The 25,995-nt window shown below is 45.7% G+C and overlaps 1 protein-coding gene across 1 annotated transcript in view; it reads right to left on the reverse strand.

Moving 5' to 3' along the window:
- MYO7A (myosin VIIA) overlaps positions 1 to 25,995 on the reverse strand; it is a 159,473-nt gene that overhangs the window by 20,575 nt on the left and 112,903 nt on the right. Inside the window, exons 26-41 of the mRNA XM_083609483.1 lie at positions 25,407 to 25,610; positions 23,796 to 23,972; positions 22,453 to 22,542; positions 20,180 to 20,307; positions 18,594 to 18,720; positions 17,568 to 17,687; positions 16,924 to 17,097; positions 16,022 to 16,249; positions 14,566 to 14,736; positions 12,444 to 12,561; positions 11,367 to 11,493; positions 10,282 to 10,451; positions 9,007 to 9,197; positions 8,102 to 8,226; positions 5,474 to 5,631; positions 503 to 656 (exon numbers count right to left, since the gene is read on the reverse strand). Coding sequence (XP_083465609.1) covers positions 503 to 656; positions 5,474 to 5,631; positions 8,102 to 8,226; positions 9,007 to 9,197; positions 10,282 to 10,451; positions 11,367 to 11,493; positions 12,444 to 12,561; positions 14,566 to 14,736; positions 16,022 to 16,249; positions 16,924 to 17,097; positions 17,568 to 17,687; positions 18,594 to 18,720; positions 20,180 to 20,307; positions 22,453 to 22,542; positions 23,796 to 23,972; positions 25,407 to 25,610 — 2,462 coding nt within the window. The remainder of the gene's footprint in view (positions 1 to 502; positions 657 to 5,473; positions 5,632 to 8,101; positions 8,227 to 9,006; positions 9,198 to 10,281; positions 10,452 to 11,366; positions 11,494 to 12,443; positions 12,562 to 14,565; positions 14,737 to 16,021; positions 16,250 to 16,923; positions 17,098 to 17,567; positions 17,688 to 18,593; positions 18,721 to 20,179; positions 20,308 to 22,452; positions 22,543 to 23,795; positions 23,973 to 25,406; positions 25,611 to 25,995) is intronic.

Raw genomic sequence — 25,995 nt, forward strand, 5'->3', positions numbered from 1 at the left:
ATGTGAAGGAAATAAGCAGCTATCTTCTCTTTAAAAGACATCTTAAGGCAGCCCTGTTTAGGGAAGTTTTTAATATTTAATGCTGTATTGTTTTTAACACTTGATTGGAAGCCGCCCAGAGTGGCTGGGGAAACTCAGCCAGATGGGCGGGGCATAAATAAAATATTATTATTATTATTATTATTATTATTATTATTATTATTATTAATTTTTTTTTAAAAAAACACCTCTGTTATGCCAATTATTATTAAGTAATTGATTTGATATTTAGGATATATCAAAGCTCAACAAAAATCTGTAGCAAAGAAAGAAATGAAAAATGAACTGCACACAAAATTCCGCTTGCACCTGCAAGCACATTCCTGGCTGATTCAAATATGGGAAGGTAGAAAGGGCTTCTCAGGTGGGACAGAGCTACTACACACTGGCAGTAAATCTTTCTCTGTCCACAGAAAGTTCCACTGCAAACGTTATTCCCCTGCAGAGACGCAGAACCTCTTACTTAATGTGGTTGTCAGTGAGCTGTTTCAGGACTTGCGAGTAAATCTCATCTTTGAGTGGTTCGGCTTTCAAGGCGCCTTCAAATATTTGGTCTGTTAGCTCGTTCACCGAGCGGGTTCTTTTCGAAGGGTAGTCGCCCATATACTTCAGGATGGGTGCACAGGAAAGGTTAAGGGTGCAATAACCGGAACAGGCAGGAAATAATAAGGTAGCATTTCTACATCGCTTTTCTTGCGAATATTCAAGACGGCTTCAAAATCAATTTGAAACAATAGTCGTACCTTGGTTTTCGAACAGCTTAGTTCTCGAACGTTTTGGCTCCTGAACGCAGTAAACCTGGAAGTGACTGTTCCGGTTTGCAAACTATCTTTGGTAGCTGAACGTCCGGCGGGGCTTCCGCAGCTTCTGATTGGCTGCAGGAGCTTCCTGCAGCCAATTGGAAGCAGCGCTTTGGTTTTCGAACGCTTGGGAAGTCGAATGGGCTGTGTACACCATTTGGTTGAATGGAAAAAAGCAGTGTGGGATGGTGGGGGTCTGAGGGAAAGAGGGTATTTTCCTTTTGGACATCATGGGAAGATTTTTGAACTGAAAGAAGAGACAAAGTTGGCTTGTTTCGTTGGGACGATGAGCTCTTCAAAGCGGCTTGCACAGGAGTATTGACCCTGGATGTTGTTGAGGTTTGTGGGGTGCAGGAAATAGTTGATCACATTTTTTGTGTGGGTTTTTTTTTTTTTTGCAGTACAGTGGTACCTCAGGTTAAGAACTTAATTCGTTCTGGAGGTCCGTTCTTAACCTGAAACTGTTCTTAACCTGAGGCACCACTTTAGCTAATGGGGCCTCCCGCTGCCGCCACACAATTTCTGTTCTCATCCTGAAGCAAAGTTCTTAACCCGAGGTACTATTTCTGGGTTAGCCGAGTCTGTAACCTGAAGCACCTGTAACCTGAAGTGTTTGTAACCCGAGGTACCACTGTATACAGAAGACACAAGGCCTCTCCTTCGTAGGTTTTGTGATTTGGGTATTATAGACTTGTCTGTTGACGCTGCCTTCATAAAAGGGGCTTAGAGCTGGATAATTTGCGTCAGTTTGTGAAACGTCAGAGGCTTCCTGGAAGGCTGTGTGAGAGAAATGTGATCATACCATTGCGACACCATTAAACCAGAAGAGGAAAACGAAGGAGGAGGAAGAGATGGAGGGAACAATACACACCAAGGGTCATGGGACTTTTCCTAACAGAACTTGTTCTCTTTGAGGTGGGCTGGTGGGATGCCCGCTACCATTTCCTAACACTTCACTGGCTTAAGCCAAATGAACAGTATTTTGGAAGGAACACAAACCATCCAGATTTCAGGGACCGTGCTGAGGAGGTATTATGTACTGAGTTGAATAGGATCCAAAATGCAGCAGTCTGATTGGTCCTAGAACAATAGGCTCCAGAATGCAGCAGTCTGATTGGTCCTAGAACAATTGGCTCCAGAATGCAGCAGTCTGATTGGTCCACAGGAGCCACCCAATCCAGCTCCAGGCGGAAGTGAATCTGCAACCTGATTGGCCTACAGGAGAATCCTGGAATTAGCCAATCACGTGGGGCCCATTGTGTAAATAATGTATATAAAGCAGACATCCTGGGGGAACTTCCATTCCTCCTCACCACTATGAGCTGAATAAAGAGCATGAAATCCACTCTCGACTCCGATTATATTTCAGGAGGGCTGCACCGAGGAGCAATGGTGGGAGTCACCCCTTCTCCCTGCTCCTGCTCCTGAATCTTCCCAGGAGCAGGAGGACAGTATAGATTTGGAACAGTGTTTTGCAGAGGGGCATAGTTCAGAAGGCAGAAGCTGGGAAAAACTGGATGGGGAAGAGCTAGGAGAAGAATCACTGGGAGAGGGAGAGAGTTAACAGATTCACAGTGTCTGGACAGCACCCTCCCCGCTTCTCCAAAGTCACAGAGAACTCAGAAAGTGTCAGAGCAGAAAGCACAGAGGCTACAAACTCAGATTACAAGACGTAGGAGTGATGTAGATTAATAGGGACTGAGGGGGGGAGTATCCCTTAATTGGGAGCACAGCCATTTCTAGGAGATGTGTTCTTTGTTCCCTCCCTGTGATTATTAAAGATTCTAACTGGTAAGGAGCTCCTTTCGTTTGATCTGTAATTTGGGTGTAATCCTTGACGCCTCCCTTTCCATGGAGGCGCAGGTTACAGCAACAGCCAAGGTGACATTTTTCCACCTTCGCCACATCAAGCAGCTGGTCCCTTATCTTTCACGCCCTGACCTGGCCACAGTGATCCATGTGACGGTCACCTCCAGGCTTGACTACTGTAATTCGCTCTACGCAGGGCTGCCCTTGAAGCTGTCCCAGAAACTCCAGCGGGTGCAGAATGCTGCAGCGAGGCTCCTCACAGGGTCTCTGCCATGGGAGCATATTCACCCAGTGCTTTTCCAGCTGCACTGGCTCCCGGTGGAGTACAGGGTCAGGTTCAAGGTGCTGGTTTTGACCTTTAAAGCCCTTCACGGCCTAGACCCTCGTACCTACGGGACTGCCTCTCCTGGTATGCCCCACGGAGAGCCTCAAGGTCCATAAATAACAACACCCTAGTGGTCCCGGGCCCTAAGGAAGTTAGATTGGCCTCAACCAGAGCCAGGGCCTTTTCAACACAGGCTCCAGGCTGGTGGAACGCTCTGTCTCATGAGACCAGGGCCCTGCAGGATCTGATTTCTTTCCGCAGGGCCTGTAAGACAGAGTTGTTCCGCCTGGCCTTTGGCTTGGAATCAGTTTGAATCCCTCCCCCTCTTTCTTTTTCCTTTCTCCACCTGTGAAGAGGCTTCATCCTAATGTTTTAATGTTGTATTTTAATCTTGTTTTTAAAATTGTATTTTAATCAACTTGTTTTTATTATTGGTTGTTAGCTGCCCTGAGCCCGGTCTTGGCTGGGGAGGGCGGGGTATAAATAAATTTTTTTATTATTATTTGTCACGGCTAATAATTGGCCACTGTTTCTTTAATGCTTAAAAAGCTGGGTCAGCATGAGTCAGCGGCCTGCACCGGGTTGTATATATAGAGTGAGAAATGTTAGTTTGTTGGGTTGGTTGGTTGGTTAGTGAAAGCTGGTTGTGTTGATGTGTGTACAGTTGGTCAGTCGCTTTTGCAGAAAGACTTTTAAGAATAAAAGCAGAAAGTACTCTGCAAGGATACTCTTCTTGTGGACTCTTGTGCCGACAAGGGTCCATAGACCAGGCTGAAGCGACAAAGGGAGGTCAGAACCCTTTCTCTTTTTTTTACAAACACTGACATCATCATCATCATCATCATCATCATTATTATTATTACTATTATTATTATTATTGGAGTCATTTTGGACTCACAGCTGTCCTTGGAGGCGCAGGTCAATTCTGTGTCCAGGGCAGCTGTCTACCAACTCCACCTGGTATGCAGACTGAGACCCTCCCTGCCCGCGGACTGTCTCGCCAGAGTGGTGCATGCTCTGGTTATCTCTCGCTTGGACTACTGCAATGCGCTCTATGTGGGACTACCTTTGAAGGTGACCCAGAAACCACAACTAATCCAGAATGCGGCAGCTAGACTGGTGACTGGGAGCGGCCGCCAAGACCACATAACACCAGTCTTGAAAGACCTACAAAACATGTAAGAAGTGTTGGAAATGTAAAGAAAAAGATGGTACATTTTTTCATATGTGGTGGGAATGCAAGAAAGTGAAAAGCTTCTGGGAGTTGATATATAATGAGCTGAAAAAAATGTTGAAATATACATTTGTTAAGAAACCAGAGGCTTTTCTCTTAGGAATTGTTGGCAATGAAATAAATAGAAAGGACTACAAAATTTTCCAATATGCAGTGACAGCGGCAAGAATACTACTGGCCCAGAAATGGAAACAAGAACAAATACCAACGTTGGAGGAATGGAGAACAAAGCTGATGGACTATGCAGAACTTGATAAACTGACTGGGAAGATTAGATATCAACGAGATCAAAAATTCATCGAGGACTGGAGAAAATTAGCAGAATACTGGGAATGTATAAGTGATAACGGAATAACATTAGTGGCATTTAAAGAAGCTCTGTAACAGAATAAGAAATATTGTAAAAAAGCAAAATATAAGAGGGGGGTAGATATAAAGGCAATACTAAAATCTGGAAATGTGTATTTAAAAAAATTAGAATTTGAATGATTGGCAGAGAAGCCGAAGGAAGTCAAAAAACTGAAAAGTTTAATGTAAATTGTTAATGTGGTATAAATGTATGGAAAACTAATAAAATATAATTAAAAAAGAAAGAAAGAAAGAAAGACCTACATTGGCTCCCAGTACGTTTCCGAGCACAATTCAAAGTGTTGGTGTTGACCTTTAAAGCCCTAAACGGCCTCGGCCCAGTAGACCTGAAGGAGCGTCTCCACCCCCATCATTCTGCCTGGACACTGAGGTCCAGCGCCGAGGGCCTTCTGGCGGTTCCCTCATTGCGAGAAGCAAAGCTACAGGGAACCAGACAGAGGGCCTTCTCGGTAGTGGCACCCACCCTGTGGAACCCATCAGATGTCAAAGCGATAAACAACTACCTGACATTCAGAAGACATCTTAAGGCAGCCCTGTTCAGGGAAGTTTATAACGTGTGACATTTCAGTGTATTTTTGGTCTCTGTGGAGGCCGCCCAGAGTGGCTGGGGAAACCCAGCCAGCAGATGGGCGGGGTACAAATAATATTATATTATTATTATTATTATTATTATTATTATTATTATTATTATTATTATCATCTACTTCCATGGGAGGGGGGAGCCGATTCCCCGAAGCCTGACACCAGTTTATCTTTCAGACTCTGCCAGACAGGCAAAACGAGACCACTGGATTGCGGCCAACTTCAGGAAAGGGTTGGCCATTGCTGCCCACTTCTCTCTCTGTGGCCTCATTCATGCCTGCTGACTCAGCAGGGGCACAGCACTTGGAAGGATATCAATGAACGCCATGCAGGCTTCTTGCGAGAGCTCCTCGCTTCCCAGGACCTTCTTCAGCAAAGGCTGCTTGATGGGCTCCCGCGTGTAGGACCACATCTTGTCTTTCCCTCGGTTCTTGGTGATCATGACTCTGCTGAGCGTGTGCTTGGGAGGAGGCCTGTGGGGAAGAAGACAAGGCAGTGAGGATCTCTCCCCTGCTTGCTGCTTTAACTTCCAGATCTGTTAAGCAGGGACATCCCCAAGGCCTTTAGGGAGGTATTCTTCTACGCAACGGCCGCAGCTCGGACTTTGGTGGCCAAGGGGTGGAAGGAACAAGAAGCCCCGACAATAACAGACTGGCATTACAAGCTACAAGAATTTGCTGAAATGGCGCAGTTGACAAATACCCTGAGAGGCAATTCAAAACAAAAAAATTATGGAAAAGTGGGATAGCTATAAAACACAAGTTCAAAAATACAGTAAAGGTTCGCTATCTATGCTAGCATTTGACTGACGTTGGAGTGAGACTGAGTTGAGAAATAAGACTACGAGCACATATTGATATTGATATAGGAATGTATTGATATTGATATAGGAATGTATTAGGGACGCAGGTGGCACTGTGAGTTAAACTACAGAATCTGGAACTTGCCGATCAGAAGGTCGGTGGTTCGAATCCCCGTGACGGGGTGAGTTCCCGTTGCTCGGTCCCTGCTCCTGCCAACCTAGCAGTTTGAAAGCACGTCAAAGTGCAAGTAGAAAAATAGGTCCCGCTCCGGTGGGAAGGTAAACAGTGTTTCCGTGCGCTGCTCTGGTTCTCCAGAAGCGGCTTAGTCATGCTGGCCACATTTTACTTAGAGAAATATACAATAATAAGAGTACATTCATTTGTAAAAAAAGGAATATACAATGGGAAAGACAGGAAGTCTAGTGTGTTGGTATGTACTGGTATATGATTTTTTGGGGGAAATTGTTTTTGGTTATTCTCTTTGTTCCTTCTTTTCTTTTTTCTTTTGTTTCATTTTCTTTCTAGGTATATAAAATTTGTGTATAATCTTTGCATACGTGTTGGAAATTACGTTATAGTAAGTCCTGAAATGTGATATGACGACGTTTACCAATGTAATATAAGAATGTTAACAAATAAATAAAATGCAAATTCAAAAAGAAAAAGAAGAAACCAAAACCAAAAAACTTCCAGTCCACATCACAGCGCACCCTACCCAAAACTCTCAACTCCCTTTTTGCTTTGGTACTTCTCGTTTTCTGCTGAGTTGAAGGAGGACCATTTGCCATCTCCCACGGAGCCCCCTTCCTTTGTTCTCCTTACACCTCACCAGGAGGTTAGCCCGGCTATTCCAAAAATTAGAAGCCTTGAAAAGATGTTAACATTTGCTGGATCCGGAGATTAAAGGGGTCTGACACCCATAAACTCCCAACAACACCTTGTCTTTTTATGTAACAATATTACGTTGCATTGCGATGCATTATAAGTTGTGCCTGCAACAAAATGTTGCAGTATATATCTTCCTACCTAAGAAGGACAGCTGCCACTGCGACTCCATTTCTGTCCCACTGCCTGAGCTTGCTGTTAGAGGAAGTGATATGAAACGCCAACTTTCTGCCTCAGTTAGAAGCATCCAGTTTAGAACAACAAATGAAACTAACATTTTTTTAAAAAACAGCACACCCCACAACACACAGGCAAACCACCAGGCAAATGCTGACTTTCACAATGGAGGAGGAATGACTAGAAGACACAGATAGACTTCTCCTCTATACTTTTGTCCAATCCTCTTTTAAAGCCATCCAAGTCGGTGGCCATCTCTGTCTCTGACGGAAACGAATTCCATATGTCTGCTGTGTGATAAACTTTCCCTTGCATGTCCTAAATCAGGGGTCAGCAAACTTTTTCAGCAAGGGGCCAGTCCACTGTCCCTCAGGCCTTGTGGGGGACCGGACTATATTTTTTGCCCCACAAATAATCCAGAAATCCGGCCTGGTGGAACCCTCTGCCTCATGAGACCAGGGCCCTGCAGGATCTGATTTCTTTCCGCAGGGCCTGTAAGACAGAGTTGTTCCGCCTGGCCTTTGGCTTGGAGCCAATTTGATTCCCTCCCTCTTTTTCTTTTTTCTTTTCCTTCTCCTCCTGCGATGAGGCATTTTAATGAGGCATTTTAATATTTTAATGTTTCAATATTTTAATGTATTTTATTTTTGTTTTAAGTTGCAATCATTCAACTTGTTTTTATTATTGCTTGTTAGCCGCCCTGAGCCCGGCCTTGGCTGGGGAGGGCGGAGCATAAATAAAAATATATTATTATTATTATTATTATTATTATTATTATTATTATTATTATTTTAAATAAAAGGACACATTCTACTCATGTAAAAACATGCTGATTCCTGGGCCGTCCGTGGGCAGGATTTAGAAGGCGATTGGGCCGGATCCGGCCCTGGGCCTTAGTTTGCCTACCTATGTCCTAAATCTTCCAAAATTCAGCTTCACTGGGTTCAAACATGTTCTAGCATTCTGAGAGACAAAGGAAAACTTCTCCCTGCCTCCTTTTCTCCAGCACAGAAAGGGATCCAGCTGCAATTTCAAGAGACCGGTAGACTTCTCTGCTCCCGTTTTTTTAAACGCTTACCTAAAATAATCGTAGGAGAATTCTTCCAGGGTATATGGCTTCATTCTTTCTTCGCTGTCCGACATCACCAACTGGGCTGTCCTTATGACATCCTGCCTCTGGTCTGGTGTCATGGTAACCAAGGCCTGGGGTGCAGAGAAATGTCCACCGTTAATTATGGCACAGAATAACAATGAAATGACATTAATATGGCTTAGAGCAGTAGCTCTCAAAGGAGCGGCATACCACACCGGTATGGCAGGAAAGAATGGACAATCAATCAAAGAAACAGTTAAACTTTTCAGCATAGTATAGAATCAAAATGTTTTTCCAAGCTGACAACATATGTATGTCGGCAGCTCAGACACCACTTTTGATCTTACATTTTGAACTTTTGTAACTTAGATAGTAGTTCTAAACCTGCCTTCCTTTTGCTGTTTTAATTGCTGCTTGGAGACCTGGGTTATGTAAGTAAATACTACTTTTATTTCTTCACAAAACAACATGTGTGTGATTGCTCTCTCTCTCTCTGTGTGTGTATTCTGTTTTACAATTTAGAGTACTCATTTAAACAACCTTAAAATATCAATGACTTCACTTCTTCTCTTTCCATGGTTCATTTTGCAATAACATAAATCCTTGCATATTTTACATAAACTAACACATTCCGTATTCCATTATTACATCCATCAATACTTAGCTACACTGTTGAATTTATCTTAACGCTGCCAACATTTTCAAGTGTACACAATGTCTCCCCATATATTCAATAAACATTTTCCAATCTTCTCTAAACGTATGTTCTTCTTTTCTCTTATTCTATATGTTATATCCGCAAGCTGCACATATCCTATCAGTTTAAGTTGCCGGCTAAAGAAGAATGGCAACTCTGGTTGCTGTTTTTAACCACTGTTCCTGCAGCTTACCACAATCTCCATAGGAGGCATGGTGACTGTGGGCAAGACGTAAACAGAATCTGTTGGAAAGTCCCCTTTTTGTTTCGTCCTCTCGTTGATCCCATTAGCCCAGCCGGAATTCATCACGTTCTCTCCTGTGTCCTGATCCAGAATGATCAAGTCTCCTTTGAGGAAGCTGAGGAACCCCGATTCTTCACCCGCTGTGGGAGACAGAAACAGCCGTTCATCTTAGTTATTCATCCAGTCCAATCACCCCCAACCCAGGAATCCAACGTAAGATATTGCCCAGTGGGGACTGTCGTCTGACAACAACTGGAGGGTGCAATTTGGTGAAGGCCGTTCTAGGGTACACACACAGGCCAAACACAATTTTTGTGTGTGCTTTTAATTTAGAAGATGCACCCTTTACGTAAAATACACACTTTTCAATGGGTTTGCCAGTAAAAATGTGCACCTTGGTACATATCTTTTGCATATTGTTTGCACGCCCCCTTTTGCTCAGCGGAAATACATTGCAAAATCCAGAAAAGTGTGTAAACTAGTTATCTCCCGCTTGGACTACTGCAATGCACTCTACATGGGGCTACCTTTGAAGGTGACCCGAAAACTGCAATTAATCCAGAATGCGGCAGCTAGACTGGTGACTGGGAGTGGCCACCGGGACCACATAACACCGGTCCTGAGAGATCTGCATTGGCTCCCAATACGTTTCCGAGCACAATTCAAAATGTTGGTGCTGACCTTTAAAGCCCTAAATGGCCTCAGCCCAGTAGACCTGAAGGAGCGTCTCCAGCCCCATTGTTCAGCCCGGACACTGAGATCCAGCACTGAGGGCCTTCTGGCGGTTCCCTCATTGCGAGAAGTGAGGTTACAGGGAACCAGACAGAGGGCCTTCTCGGTAGTGGCGCCTGCCCTGTGGAACACCCTCCCTTCAGATGTAAAGGAAATAAGCAGCTATCTTATCTTTAAAAGACCTCTGAAAGCAGCCGTGTTTAGGGAAGTTTTTAATATTTAATGGTGTATTGTTTTTAACACTTGATTGGAAGCCACCCAGAATGGCTGGGGAAACTCAGCCAGATGGGCGGGGTATAAATAATAAATTATTATTATTATTATTATAAACTAACGGAACTGTGTTCTAATTCACAAGCAAGCTCAGGGGTATCCGTTCAGATCAGTCCACGATGAAAAGTGACCCAGACAATATCATCCCCCTTGATAGTGTTTGAAGGATTGAACCCTGATATTTCCCTAGGTACATTTTGTTCAGCTCAGTTTCCTTACTAGGATTTGGGTTGTCCTGGAGCGTGACCACAAACTTCGACCTCTTCCTCAGCCCTTCCAGGAATATGACCACCAGACCTCGGATATCCTCTGCGTTGTTGGACGTGAAGGTGTATTCGTCTCCCTTGATCGTGGCCAAGGTGAAGCTCTGTCCCTGAAGCTTCCCACCTCTAGAACAGAAATACTTTATTGTCACAGTACCACTGTACCAGTGAGATTAAACGAGCCTCCCCCAATCTCTCAGTCCTTGTTACACTCTGTGTGCTGTCGTATGACCACCAACCCCGAGCGTCAGCTGCAATGTTGCTGTCTTCCATTAAGCAGCCTCACGGCCCACGGGTAGAAACTATTCTTTAACCTGTTGGTGTGACTTACCATGCTTCTATATCTCCTGCCTGACGGCCCCTTTTGCCAATATATACATTTTATGGACACCCTGCCTTTGGACATACCCTTACCCATAAAAGGTAAAAAGGATAAAGGTTAAGGACCCCTGGACGGATAAGTCCAGTCAAACGCGACTATGGAGTGCGGCGCTCATCTCGTTTTCAGGCCGAGGGAGCCGGTGTTTGTCCACAGACAGCTTTCCAGGTCATATGGACAGCATGACTAAACCGCTTCTGGCTCAACGGGACACCGTGACGGAAACCAGAGCGCACGGAAACGCCGTTTACCTTCCCGCCGCAGTGGTACCTATTTATCTACTTGCACTGGCGTGCTTTCAAACTACTAGGTTGGCAGGAGCTGAGAGAGAGCAATGGGAGCTCACCCCATTGCAGGGATTAGAACCCCCAACCTTCTGATCGGCAAGCCCAAGAGGCTCGGTAGTTTAGACCACAGCGCCACCTGCGTCCCAACCCATACCTGTATCAGCATACCTGTTGAAGAGGAAAGGGTCATAGAGACCTTTTCCTGTCCCTTTGCTTTCACGGAGAAAGTGGCTGAGATGAGTCTTTGAGATTGGGGGCGGGGTATGTTACAGAGGGTTACCACTTTCCCCAGAGACCAGCGTACCGAACACTTCAGTACATGGCTTGGCTCTGTGCAAACGGACTTACTGATTAGTTAGCATTTTGCCACCTTACCTGCTGCTGGAGACAGCGGTGATCTCTGGGAAGGAGAGTTCCAGAAGGACCTGCTCTTGTTCATCGACAAAGTACACCCCTGTCCAGTTCACAGCTACAATGACGTCGTTTTTGGGAAGGCTGGGACCTGGGTTTGAAATAAGATGCGACTCCATCAGGCTTTAGAATAGAGAAGGGAAGCAGGGCTATTCCATCAGGAATTTTAAGAGAGCAGCTGCCTCTGGCTCTCCCCCAGTGATTACCGAATAGCAGCTGTTTCACCAGCCTCCTTGAACTGTTCCCAGCTGGTAATGAAGGGGGAAGGAATGGGTTTCTATGAAGTCAGTCTGAAACGGGACCCTAAATCCTCATTTTTCCTCCTCCAAGGGAGCATTTCTAAAATGCATTAACTTGAGCTTTTGAGTCAACGTATAAACAGAAAGCCAGCTGTATAAACAAGTGCTCAAAGCCCTCTCCTTTATCAGTCCGTGACAGCAATGGATGACCTTGCCAGTTCCGTGGCGCGTCTGGGTCTTATCTTACATCCTGACCACAAAATGACGCACAGACCTTGTCAAGTCTGACAAGAGACCCGGGAACAGTGCCAGGAGTGTTCTCAGAGTTGGTGACCTCCTGCCCCAAGATAAGGGTATAGGAACAGGAACAACATTTTATGGTCAAGAGTACCGGAACAGGAATATCTATTTATGGTCATGGATGTCAACTTACGTGTATAAGCTGACGTGGTTGGATTCCTGGGGAAGGGGGGAGAGGGTGCCTGGAGGATATATATACTGCATGAAGTTTCTCATTTCTTTGGACTTGCTGTGAACTGACCATGCAAGTGCCTTCTGCTATCCGGAGAGCAGAATAAACTCTTTCTCTAAATCAACCTCGGTGTCATTTGACTTCCTGCCTCCTTCCCGGGAGCAACGCAGGCCCCACCAGTCGGTAAAGTCTAATAAGGCTACAGTCCTTATAAAAGAACGGTAACTAAAACTTAAGAAGTGAGCTTGTCGATAGATTGCCATTTTTTACCACCAACGTCTATAGTTATGAGCAGCGCAGCCTACCATGAGGTCTAGTTTCAGGGGTTACCTGAGAACTTGAAAGCTTCGTAGAATCTGGAGAACAGCAAAGGCCACTTGAAGCGAGCAAAATCCACCACATCTTCCTTGACTTTCTTGGGATCTGTTCGCTTCTGGGTATAGATTCCCTGTAGGAAGGAGGAAAAAAAACACCAAGTTGATAAACCTCAGTGAACATCTTGTAGGGTTTTGGGTGGATTAAGCAGCACTGAGAAATCTAAAAAATATATTCAGCAGTTGTAGCCTTGTCCCACTATAAAGATACAGTGGTACCTCTGGTTGTGGACGGGATCCGTTCCGGAGCTCCAGTCGGATCCCTAGGTTTCTGCAACTGGAGGGACAGCTTCTGTGCATGTGCGTGGCGTGGTAGAGTGCTTCTGCGCATGCACGCACAGCGAAACCCGGAAAAATACTTCCGGGTTTGTTGCGTACGTATCCCAAAGGATACGTAACCGGAAGTGAACGTAAGTAGAGGAACCACTGAACTTAGATCAGAATCCTATATCCCAGGAATGGGGAACCAGTGGCTGTTGCTGGACTACAATTCCCATCATCCCCTGACCATTGACTATTCTGGTTGGGGCTGATGGGAGCTGTAGTTAAACAACAACTGGGTTGCTGCATGTTCCCCAACCTAGATAGTTAGATAGATAGAGTTGTTGTTCGCATGTGTGTGTCTCAAGAGACAATGGAATGCACCTCTGGGAATGAAGTCAAACCACTGGAGAATCACAGCGCCTGCTGTGGCTGTAGAGATCAGGAACTTGTAACTGCTGCCTCCCGAATTAGCAGCACTGAAGGGGGCTCCCCAGGGTGCAAGCCTGGGCAGTGTGTCTGGAGGTCCTGGGCTGCCCAGATGACTAGACCTCCCTCTCAACCTCGCTGATGTGGTCCAAAGGAAGGAGGCGTACCAGGCGCCATCCAACCGCCTTAGGGACCCCACTCTGAATTTTTGTATGCTTGACTTCTTAGCCTTTTCTTCTCCCAAAGATGTCCTGCAAGGCAGGAGGATATATCACATCTGGGAATAAATCCCATTAAACTCAGTGGGACTCACTTCTCAGTAGACATGCATCGGATTGCTCTATTAAGTGTGTAAAGAGATTAAAAAAAAACAATGAAAGGAAAATAACTCATTATTAACTCAAGAATAATCTGTAATCTGTAATGCTTTCTTCCCCCTTGTTCAGAATTGTCCCCTCCAGCTTCCCCCAACGTGGTACCTTCCACATGTTCGGACTGCGACTCCCATAATTCCTGACTATTGCCCCTGCTGCCTCGGGCTGATGGGAGTTGTAGTCCAAAATGTTTGGAGGGCACCAAGGTTGGGAGCCAGGCGCTTGCTCAACGCGTGGCAGCTCCTGTCAAAAGATCTTTCGCATCATCTGCTATCTGGATAAAAGAAAACCTCTGTGATTTAAACTTGGATTCTATATTTGCAAAGCATGTGTTTAAAGCTGTAGGGCAATTTGGTGCATAAAAAGGTGAATGTAGGTGGCACTGTGGGTTCGGGTGGCGCTGTGGGTTAAACCACAGAGCCTAGGACTTGCCGATCAGAAGGTCGGCGGTTGAAATCCCCGCAACCGGGGTGAGCTCCTGTTGCTCGGTCCCAGCTCCTGCCAACCTAGTAGTTTGAAAGCACGTCAAAGTGCAAGTAGATAAATAGGTACCACTCCAGTGAGAAGGTAAACGGCGTTTCCGTGCGCTGCTCTGGTTCGCCAGAAGTGGCTTAGTGCACAGAAACGCCATTTACCTTCCCGCAGGAGCAATACCTATTTATCTACTTGTGCTGGTGTGCTTTCAAACTGCTAGGTTGGCAGGACCAAACAACGGGAGCTCACCCTATCATGGGGATTCGAACCGCCGACCTTCCAATCGGCAAGTCCAAACGGCGCAGTGGTTTAACCCACAGTGCCACCCGCGTCCCTTAATTTGGTGCATACGCCCCCCTCCCAAATCCTGGGAGTTCTAGTTTGTTAAGGGTGCTGGGAGACGGCAATAGGGGTGCACAGCAGGCCAGGAGAAGGATAAAGGATGGATGCAAATTTCAAATTAGGATGCCGCCACTTAAAATGAGTGCTTTTTCCTAAACTCCGGCAGCCTCGGCGCAGGAGGAGCGCTCAGCAACGTGCCTTTTTGTGGGCAGCTATGATGTACTGGGCCCACTTCTCGATGGTTTTCGAAGGCGTGATCTCTCTGTCGGGGATGTAGGAGGGGATCAGGTTCAGGAGCCTCTCCAAGACCATTTCTGACCCGTAATCCACGTAATACTGCTGGGAGGCCAGCTCTGCCAGGTCTTCTTCCTGTGGGGAAAGGGGTTCCGGAACAGGAAAATACAGGAAAGACAATTGGGAAGAGGAAAAAGGAAGCTATTCTTCCTGCAGTACCAGAACATAAGAAGATCCTGCTGGACCTAGTCCAGCTTATATACACACAATAATTACCAAAATAAGTATTCATTCTTTATCAATCTTCTGAGAAAAATACAAAACCTTGTGCAAAGCCACAAAAACTTACGAACTAACCAGCCTAAGATGAACTTATAATGTTTGGTTTCAATGGATTTTTCAAATGTTTAACTCAGTCTTTTGTTTTCTTTATCTTTTTAGGTAAGTTCATGAAGATACCAACATAAGGTAAGTCCGGTGTTGTTCACAATACCGAGTGATGCTAGTGAAGTCGTAGATGGATGTAGTGGTCTAATATCAAAGCCTTGATACGTATATTGATATTCAGTTCCATAGAGAATACTATTTCTAGGCTTAAGCTTAAGAGACTGATTTGCTTAGAAATAGTATTTTAGAAAAAAAGGGGGGAAAAGGCTAAGACGACTGAAGAAGCCCGGAACTAAAGAATCATGGCAAGAAAAATTGATGGACTATGCAGAACTGGCAAAATTGATGTATAAGCTACGGGACAAGGATAACTGTGACTTTAAGGATGAATGGGAACCTTTCACAAAGTATTTGAAGACGCAACAAAGCGAACTGGACTCCTTGGCAGGTTTTGAATAAACATTCACAATTTTTTTTACTGATAGTAATTAGCTAAACAGTTTGAAGATCTATACAACTCTGTAACATGCAGAAAATAGCATTATTGGAGAAACCAAAGACTGGAACTGAGGGAAGTCAGGGGTGGGGGGTGGGGGGATGGGTTCTGTGAGGGGGAGTGAGGTAAAATGGGGGGGGGAATAAGGATATGTTTTTGGAAAATATGTATTGTTATAACTTTGAATAATAAAAAAACAAATAAATGGGGGGGGGGACTGAAGAAGCCCGGAAAGCTACCTTGGGAGTGTGCTACCTGCAAGTAAAAGGGCAAACAGCGGCCTTACTTGGACTGCCAGGGTGAAACAGGTGTAAAACGCCAGCAGCCTGTCTACAACTTCATTAACATCCATCTACTAGCATCTCTGGGTATTGTGAACAACACCGAACTTACCTTTCGTTGGTATCTTCAGCCCCATCAAAAACCACCAGACGGGATTCCCTTTTTCACATGGGATGCTAACGTCCGTCCAAAATGTGTCCTAATAATTCATCTCAGCCCTGGTTTTTACGGGGGGAAATGTGCCCGGCAGCTTACCTTATCGCACCGGTATTCCCCAAACTTCACCCCTCTCACGATCTGTTGATAGATGAGGTTCGTCGCCACGTTGTCCTCGTTGGGGTTGTGCCAGGGCGTGAAGATCTCCTTCCTGAAGAAGAGCCTCCAGGGGGCGTTGCGTTCTTGAGCCCCCTGCTCTTTGGCATACTGCTCACACTGAGATACGGCATCCATGACGTGGTCGCTGCCACTGCCGAGGGAGGAGACCTGGAAAGGGGAGAGGAAAACAGGGAAATGTTTGGCGCCCCCCCTTCCAATAAGTGGTTGTGAGGCCCTAAAAAAATGGGGTTTGAGCCAGCTTAGCCCAGAGGTTCCATCGACCAAAAGCATTGCTTAGATCCCCTAATCCAGCGGTTCTCAACCTGTGGGTCCCCAGATGTTGTTGGACTACAACTCCCATCATCCCTGAACTCTGGCCTTGCTAGCTAGGGGAGATGGGAATACACACACACAAATTTCACACACATTTTGTATGTGCCAAGTAACATGTACAAAAATGAATATACTAGGGTGAAACATGCATAAAATCATAAATCAGTGAACGAATATGCATTTTTATGAACACTTCACTCTAGCACATGCATTTTTATCACATATTAGGAGAAAATGTAGGAGACCCACATTGCAAAATTCAGAAAAGTGCAAATTTCCAAAGCTGGCTGTGTTTGGTTCTTGTACTGCTTTGGAAAATGCAAAATATGTAGGTCCACCTTTAAATGTGAAGTGGATTTCTCCCTCATCTCTGTAAACAAGAACAAACGGTTTGTGTTGGATGCTGGAGACTAGGGACCTAACTCCACGAATGCCACATTCCCTCTAAGATGGGTTTTGAAAGCAGCATATTAAAAGCACACCCAGTTTCCCCTGTACCTGCGGCCTACCTTGTCGAACAGAGCAATGTAAAGCGAGAATCCAAAGTGGTCCTTCAGGCTTATCTTGTCCGCCAAAGAGTTGCAGAGCTCTCTGGCTGTTGTTGCAGAGTCTGTCAACAAGGTCTTAGTCGTCCCATCCATGAACGTCACGGGCAGCATAATGGGCTTCTTAGATTTGGTTGCCTAGCAGAAGGAAGGAAAGCCATTATTTAAAAAAAAATTTAAAAAACCTAAAACTAAGACAACTGTTGATTGCAGGCTTCGGATTTTTGACCGGTAAAATCTCCTCCCATGCTTGGTATTGTAGCAAATATTTAATGTTCTACGCAATACCTCAAGGTCCGCCTCTTCCCATATGAACCTACCCGGACCCTGTGATCACCTTCTGAGGCCCTTCTTTGTGTGCCTCCTCCTCGAGAGGTCTGGAGGGTGGCACGACTAAACAACAACAACAATGACTATTTAAAGTGGTACAAGACTGCTTTAAATGTATAATGCAGATGGGGCCCTAAAGAACAACAAAGGTTCTGGAAATATTAACTTTCGGATGTTTGTCCCCTCAAGAGTGCTTTTGTGTTCACAGAGGAAAACATCGCCTTACAGATTATATTGGGCTCTTGCGATATGGCTTACATAAATCAAGCACGCTTTACCTGAAGTTCCAGCCAGCTTGGCGGCTGAGTTCTTGTCCCATTGGCAAATGTCCTTCTGAGCCTCTCTTCACAATAAGGAGCATAACCTGGAGGCCCTCCATTGATGAAGTTCCTTAAATACTGTACGCCAAGACAAAAGACGGCAATGAGAACTTCCACATGGCTTTCAAACATTCAGAAACACAGTTGGCAGCACCATGTTTTTAAATATTAGAATTTTTTTATTTCATGCTTCCGATTTCCTGTCCAACATTTGATTCCTGCCCGCACCCCCCAATTTTTATTTTTATTTTTGGAATGGTTGCAAATATGTGGTTCTACTCTCAGGCGTAATGTGCAGAACAACCACTTCTCCTACTTAAATAGAAATAAAAAAATTAAGAAAGAAGTTACAACTTCCCCCCCCCAAAAAAAAGATTCCCCAGTAAGGATAGTTAAGTAAGTATCAAAACCATTCAAAACATCCCTCCATCCCGCAAAATAATAAAATAAACAGGGAGGTGGCTTTGCATCAGCAATTTTAGAAAAAGTTAAAAGCGCCAACACGTTCCTGAAAACCTAATATGAGAAGCGGACTTTCCCAGTTTCACAATTCCTTTTTTTTTTTTAAGTAGTCTTCTTGAATTTCATTTATTTGCTTTTTCAGATTAAAATTTTACAGTCATACATCGAACATAAATAATAAAAACAAGATTCCAAGGGATCTCCTGGACTTCCATCCTCCCCTTTGTGGGTCCTATGATTAATCATTTCCTCCTGCATCTTTTATCCAAATCTTATACCTCTGCGTTGTATCCAGAATTCACCATAAAACTACAAATGATATTCCAATCCTACTAACAATTTTAACTGTTTACAATGGTCTTACAAAGATAAGTTATAAATTTCCCCCCATTCCTTATTAAAATTTTGGTTTTCCTGATTTCTGATTCTTCCGGTCGTTTTAGCCATTTCGGCATAGTCCATCAACTTCACCTGCCATTCTGCTCTGCTAGAACAACAATTCCAACCAAGATCCAACATTACCTTGACAAACTTTTCTGAAGGGGCGAAGCAGCCCACGCACAAGGAGACGAGTATCCATCCTCGGGCATGGCTGCTTTTGGAAGGGTTCTGGGTCAGCTGTTTGCAGATCTGGCAGTAAATTTCATCCCTGTCGGAGGAAGAGCAGTAAGTTTGGAACATAACTCTCAAGTTCCCCCACAGACAGAATCCATTTGCAAGCGCTAAGGAGAAGTGCTTCTTTCAGACAGGCTTGTGCACAGGTGGAAACAGTGGAGAGAGCATCTCTTGGCTCAGCCGTCCCCATCTTGAGGTCCTCCAGGTGCAATACCCATCATCCTTGTCCATTCGCTGTGCTGACTGGGGCTGATGGGAGTTAAAGTTCAGGAGCATTTGGAGGGCACCGGGTTGGAGAAAGCTAACTTGGGAGGATCAAATACGGAAAACCCCCACAGAAGTTGCAGAAGAACAGGGCATGAAAATCTCTTTTTGGAGATCCCAGTTGGGATAGTGTATAAGATACTTTAAGAGACGGACAAATCTGCCAATTTTTCCAATCTATACTTCTCCACATTTCTGCATCAGTTTAAGGTTTTTATTTTTAAAGTCCTCATGAATTTTGGTGCAAGTTTCTAATAATATATGCATTTTTGATAGCAATCCCTTCACATTTTTAAGGTTACTTCCCAGCAATATGTGTATTTTTAAAAACAAACACACACACACACAGACACACACACACACACACCCTATCATCTATCTATCTATCTATCTATCTATCTATCTATCTATATCATCTATCTATCATCTATCTATCTATCTATCTATCATCTATCTATCTATCTATCTATCATCTATCTATCATCTATCTATCTATCTATCTATCTATCTATCTATCTATCTATCTATCATCTATCATCTATCTATCTATCTATCTATCTATCTATCTATCTATCTATCTATATCATCTATATCTATCATTTCTCTCTCTCTCTCCATCAACTATATCTATCATCTATCTATCAATCATCTATCAATCTATCTATCTATCTATCATCTATCTATCTATCTATCTATCTATCTATCTATCTATGCATTCATACACATTATTTGCTTGGAGGAGAACTGCATCACAAAATTTGGATAAATGGGAAATTTTGAAGGCTAGCTGTGTTTCAGATTACAGTTTGATTCAGAAAGTGTGAATCCTCATGAAAAATTTATCAGCATTGCAGTGCAAATTATTCCTAACATTTGAATATGCAATTTTGCCTAATGTACACATATTAGCAAAGCCATTTTCTGTCATATAATGCATTTTTTGTATGTCATTTTCTGCCATATAATGCATTTTTAGGCACTCTTTACCTCCATCTGCACATCTTTGCACACATTACATTGTGGGAAAACTGCTTTGCAATATTTGGAAACATGCAAATTTCAAAGGCCGTCTGTTTCAGTTTGCATACTGTTTCGGAAAGTGTGAATTACGAAGTTTCTCCTTTAAATGCAAACTGAATCTAATTCCTCCCCATCATCCCTAGAGAAGGCCCGGTGACCCTTTTAACGCCCATACAGAATGTTTCTTCTTTTTCATACTAATATCTAACCTTAATGCTGGCCTGAGGATGCCATTACCAATAATGAAATGGAGCTTTTCCAAATTTGAGGTAGGCCGGTCCTCTAGCATGCTGTTGCCTTGGACTGTGGACTCACCATCGTGAAGACGCTTGGTCACCTAACAAAACAGAGGGAGGTAAGGAGTTAACCTGTGAGATGTGTGAACAAGGCATCGCCCCCCCTCCCTAACTCCCACCCACATACAGACTGAGGGGTAGGGACTTTGACAACCTAGCTCTGCTCTAAAACTCAGCCAGGACATTGCTGAGGCAACTTGGATGCTTGATCTCAGCTGCAGGAGCACTCTCCGTGGTCCTGAAACCACCACTTGCCCTACCTCTAAGGTGCTGATTTCTCCATAGTCTTGCATAGTTATCTCCCGCTTGGACTACTGCAATGCGCTCTATGTGGGGCTACCTTTGAAGGTGACCTGGAAACTACAACTAATCCAGCTAGACTGGTGACTGGGGGGCGGCCGCCGAGACCACATAACACCGGTCCTGAAAGACCTACATTGGCTCCCAGTACGTTTCCGAGCACAATTCAAAGTGTTGGCACTGACCTTTAAAGCCCTAAATGGCCTCGGCCCAGTAAACCTGAAGGAGCATCTCCACCCCCATCATTCTGCCCGGACGATGAGGTCCAGCGCCGAGGGCCTTCTGGCAGTTCCCTCATAGCGAGAAGCAAAGCTACAGGGAACTAGGCAGAGGGCCTTCTCGGTAGTGGTACCCGCCCTGTGGAATGCCCTCCCATCAGATGTCAAAGAGATAAACAACTCCCTGACGTTTAGAAGACATCTGAAGGCAGCCCTGTTCAGGGAAGTTTTTAATGTGTGCCCAGTCAGATGGGCGGGGTATAAATTATTCTTATTCTTATTAGTTGGGATAATAATAATAATAATAATAATAATAATAATAATAATAATAATAATTTATTATTTATACCCCGCCCATCTGCCTGGGTCCCCCCAGCCACTCTGGGCGGCTTCCAACAAAACACTAAAATATAATAACCTATTAAACATTAAAAGCTTCCCTAAACAGGGCTGCCTTCAGATGTCTTCTAAAAGTTTGGTAGTTAGTTTTCTCTTTGACATCTGGTGGGAGGGTGTTCCACAGGGCGGGTGCCACTACTGAGAAGGCCTTCTTGCCTGGTTCCTTGTAACTTGGCTTCTCACAGTGAGGGAACTCCCAGAAGGCCCTCGGAGCTGGACCTCAGTGTCCGGGCTGAATGATGGGGGTGGAGACGCTCCTTCAGGTCTACTGGGCTGAGACCGTTTAGGGCTTTCAAGGTCAGCACCAACACTTTGAATTGTACTCGGAAACGTACTGGGAGCCAATGTAGGTCTTTCAAGACCTGTGTTATGTGGTCTCGGTGGCCGCTCCCAGTCATCAGTCTAGCTGCCGCATTCTAGATTAGTTGTAGTTTCTGTCGGAATCTCCGCTACGACCAAGCTGGAAAAGCTCATCCTTCTCCGGTCGAGGCCTTCGTTCTCCCCTCCGACGATAATTAACGACCTGAGCCTTTGATAAGCCTCCAGGCACATTCCCCATTCAGCTCGGAAACGTACTGGGAGCCAATGTAGGTCTTTCAAGACCGGTGTTATGTGGTCTTAGCGGCTGCTCCCAGTCACCAGCCTAGCTGCCACATTCTGGATTAGTTGCAGTTTCCGGGTCACCCTCAAAGGTAGCCCCACGTAGAGCGCATTGCAGTAGTCCAAGTGAGAGATAACTAGAGCATGCACCACTCCGGTGAGACAGTCTGCGGGCAGGAAGGGTCTCATCCTGCGTACCAGATGAAGCTGGTAGACAGCTGCCCTGGACACAGAATTAACCTGCGCCTCCATGGACAGCTGTGAGTCCAAAATGACTCCCAGGCTGCGCACCTGGTCCTTCAGGGGCACAGTTACCCCATTCAGGACCAGGGAATCCCCCACACCCGCCTGCCCCGTCCCCCAAAAACAGTACTTCTGTTTTATCAGGATTCAACCTCAATCTGTTAGCCCCCATCCATCCTCCAACCGCCTCCAGGCTCTCACACAGGCCCTTCACCGCCTTCACTGGTTCCGATGTGAAAGAGAGGTAGAGCTGGGTATCATCCGCATACTGATGAACACCCAGCCTGTATCCAAGTGGCATCCCTGGGTATGCGCTGATGGGCCCTGCCAGGGCATTGGGAGCCACGGCAGCTGACCAAGGGGTCCAGATGTTGGACTGCTAACAGAGAACTTGTGCTTCCCAAGCTGCGAAGAACTATTGCTCACCTCTTCAGTGAGCTTTGATTTCTTCTTGAGGGTCAAGGAGACCAGCTTGTGCCGCACGCTGTTCTTCTTGTGGCTGTCTATGTGAGCGCTCTGCAAAGGCAAGAGGAACAGTCTTATTTCATAGAACTGTAGAGCTGGAAGGGACCTCAAGGGTCATCTAGGCCAACCCCCTAGAAAATCAGGAATCTTTTGCCTAACATGAGGCTTGAACTCATAGCCCTGAGATGACGAGTCCCATGCTCTGCCAACTGAGCTCAACTGATTCCATGTGCACAACACAGTGCTGTGCATGTGTTTGGGAGGTCTGGGTTTGAATTATGCCAACCCTGCAGGGCAGCTGGCACCCCCGTTTTGCAGATTTGGGAAAGTGAGGCTGCAAAAAGCGATTTCTCCCCAAGTCATTTAAGACGCCTTGCATAAGGCACTGAGATGAGCCTCACCTCCCTGATCAGTAAAATGGGAACACCATGTACCTCTTAGGTTTACCATGAAATAGGACAAGATAAAAATAAAATCCAGTGCTTTCAATTTTTAAACTGCAGAGCCTTATAAATAGCTACATGGGTTTCTGTTTGGATGTGGAGATTAGCACCAAGAAAGGAGAAAAGGCTCTCAATATTATGTTTGTAGAGTGCATCACAACCAGAACGTCAAAGTGCGTTAAAAGGTAAAGGGACCCCTGACCATTAGGTCCACTCGCGGACGACTCTGGGGTTGTGGCGCTCATCTCGTTTTATTGGCCAAGGGAGCCAGCGTACAGCTTCTGGGTCACGTGGCCAGCATGACTAAGCCACTTCTGGCGAACCAGAGCGGCGCACGGAAATGCCGTTTACCTTCCCGCCGGAGCAGTACCTATTTATCTACTTTGACCTGCTTTCGAACTGCTAGGTTGGCAGGAGCAGGGACCGAACAATGGGAGCTCACCCTGTCGTGGGGATTTGAACCGCTGACCTTCCGATCGGCAAGTCCTAGGCTCTGTGGTTTAACCCACAGCACCACCCGCTTCCCTGTGCATTAAAAGGTAAAGGGACCCCTGACCGTTAGGTCCAGCCGTGACTGACTGGGGGTGCGGTGCTCATCTCGCTTTATTGGCCGAGGGAACAACAACAACAACTTTATTATTTATACCCCACCCATACAAAAGACCACCATAGAAAGAATCAACAAAATGAAATTCAACCTTAGATGAAAACTGAGATCTCAACTTGCAATTTGTGAACTAAATTCTCAGTGACTACAGCAGAGAGTCTCCTTAAACTCTAATAGCTTGGTTTTTATTCATTTAACTCCTCCTTTATACCATCCACTGGTATAAAGCACATTTCCGCTAGCCTGCCGCTTACCTCTGCTTCACCTTGCAGAGCTTGAAGTTCTTTTTTGTACGTCTTCTTCCCCAGGGTCTCATAAATTTTGGTCATCACCGGGATTTTCTCGCTGCCATCGCTCATTGCTGTGTGGTATTTGGGCTCAGGAAGGTCACCCATGAAGCGAAGAATCGTTATCCACACCGCAAGGGCTGCCTGTTGTTGTTTTTTTTAAAAAAAGAACCGTAATCATCAACTTGTCAGTTATCTTTGCTGGGGCAGGAAGAGGCAGATCTCCAAATGGATCACCAAGGATTCTGGCTTCCATACTTTCTTCAACAATAGCCTTTCCCCTCCCTTCTAAATTAGACTGCTGAAATCAATCAATCGTTTTATTTGTACGCCCCCTTTCCAATGTTAGAACCGTGCTGAAAGCAGCTTGCAAAATATTAAAAAGTCATGCGACCCAAAAAATAACAAAAGTACGCACAAGCAATAAACAAAATTTCAAGAAGTACACAATCAAATTGAACAAGTCCCACATAAATCATAAGATCAAAGATACAAAAAATTAACAGCGACAATGCCCCTCTCCAACACCCTCCCAGGCCAATATTCTGTTCAGCAGTCTCGGATTTCGTAGCTGGAGTCAGTCCAGGCCCTGTCCTCCCAGGCCAGGTGAAAAAAAAAGCCTGCAAGGCAGGGAGCAGGTCTTCCAGGACTCACAGCTGAGCTGAATAAAGCTTGCAGGGAAAACCAGGAGTGGACAAAATCAGGTAAGATGCACAGGGCCAGTTCACACAACCGCTACTGGTTTCAGAGGGCTAGTTAACACAAAGCCACTTCCGACGTAGAAAGGAGGTGGGGTTGCGGGCTTCACCCTCCCACCATGCGCGCGGGGGGCTGGCTCTCAGCCTCCACGCGATTGAGGGAATTCTGATCGTACCATCCCCTGGCCAGCCAATCAGCTGGCCTGGGGGGCGTGGCCAGCTCCATTTAACGCAGGGGCGGCCTGGGATCTCCCTCTTTGCCGCTTCCAGCTGCTCCAGTTCCCCACCCTCCCGCCCTTTAAGGTTTTCATCCTTGACCTTGCTATGGACCTTGGTTGGTTGCTGTTGAGGGGCCTGGTAGGAATTTTTCCACTTGGCAAATTGGCACCAGCCACTTGGTTTTCACCTACCTCGTAGCAAATCGTCACAACTTCCTTGGTATTGGCGGTTAGGCGTTGGTATTGTTATGTAGACGGACGGGGGGAGGAAGCGCCATCACCTGCCCCGCATATTGAAGGGTAGTCCGATAAAGGATTCCGGGGGGCGTGGCCCTGTCCGAAGCCTATGGAGGTGAGGGCCTAAGGCACGCCCCCGAGCGGTGACCCCGGGGGAGTTCCTAGTTGATGTGCATCAGCAGGACTCCCCCTACTGGTGGTTAACCCTTCCCAGTCTTCAAGCAAACAGGCTGAAGCCGGATAGTCGGTTAGGACCAATGCCTAAGCCAATACCGCTCCTCACCTGTAACCAATAAAGTTGTGGCCATATTTAGCCCATTAACCTTAAATATCTGTGTCATGTGTCTTTATTTCCACTGGGGGGAGGCGGGAACTCGCCACGCAACCATTACTGCTCTTCTCCAGGGCTGTTCACACAGACTCACCAGCTGGTCTCCCTCATCCTCGTGGTACAGGAGCGGCTGCTTGAGGGGCCGGCGTATGTATGTTTGCGTGGTCGTGCCCTGGAAGTACGTAGCGGCAAACTTGGCGAATTTGTACTCCGAGAGGTCCTCTTCCTCCTCCTCTGGCAAGGGCAAGGCTGTTTCGAGGTCATCTTCCTCCAACTCCTTTTGTGCCCTCTCGAGATCCTGGGGAGGGAACCAGCGGAGATTTAACATGGTTCAGTCTGGGTCAGGGGCGCCAGCTCTTGGGAGCTGAACCCTTTTGGGCCCCCCAAAATTTTTGGGTGTGTGGGCTGGGCCCCTCCAAGGTCCAAAAAGTGTGGAGGCGAATCGTGGAGCCAAATGAAGTGAGGTTCCAGTGGCCAACTCCTTTTCCTCCTCCTTCTGCCAGTGGTCGCGCTAGGAGGAGGAAGAGGAGGAGCCACCGGCCATTGAAGCCATGTGGCTACCAGCTCTTCCCGACGTCATGACGTCCCACACGTGATGTTGCCTCTCTCCACTCCCCACAAATCACCTTCGCAACAACAAGAAAAGGCTGAGCCTAACTGCAAATCAACTCTGGATGGCTTTT

The sequence above is a fragment of the Podarcis filfolensis genome (genome assembly GCF_964270895.1).
Source record: "Podarcis filfolensis genome assembly, chromosome: 4".
NCBI classification, from domain to species: domain Eukaryota; kingdom Metazoa; phylum Chordata; class Lepidosauria; order Squamata; family Lacertidae; genus Podarcis; species Podarcis filfolensis.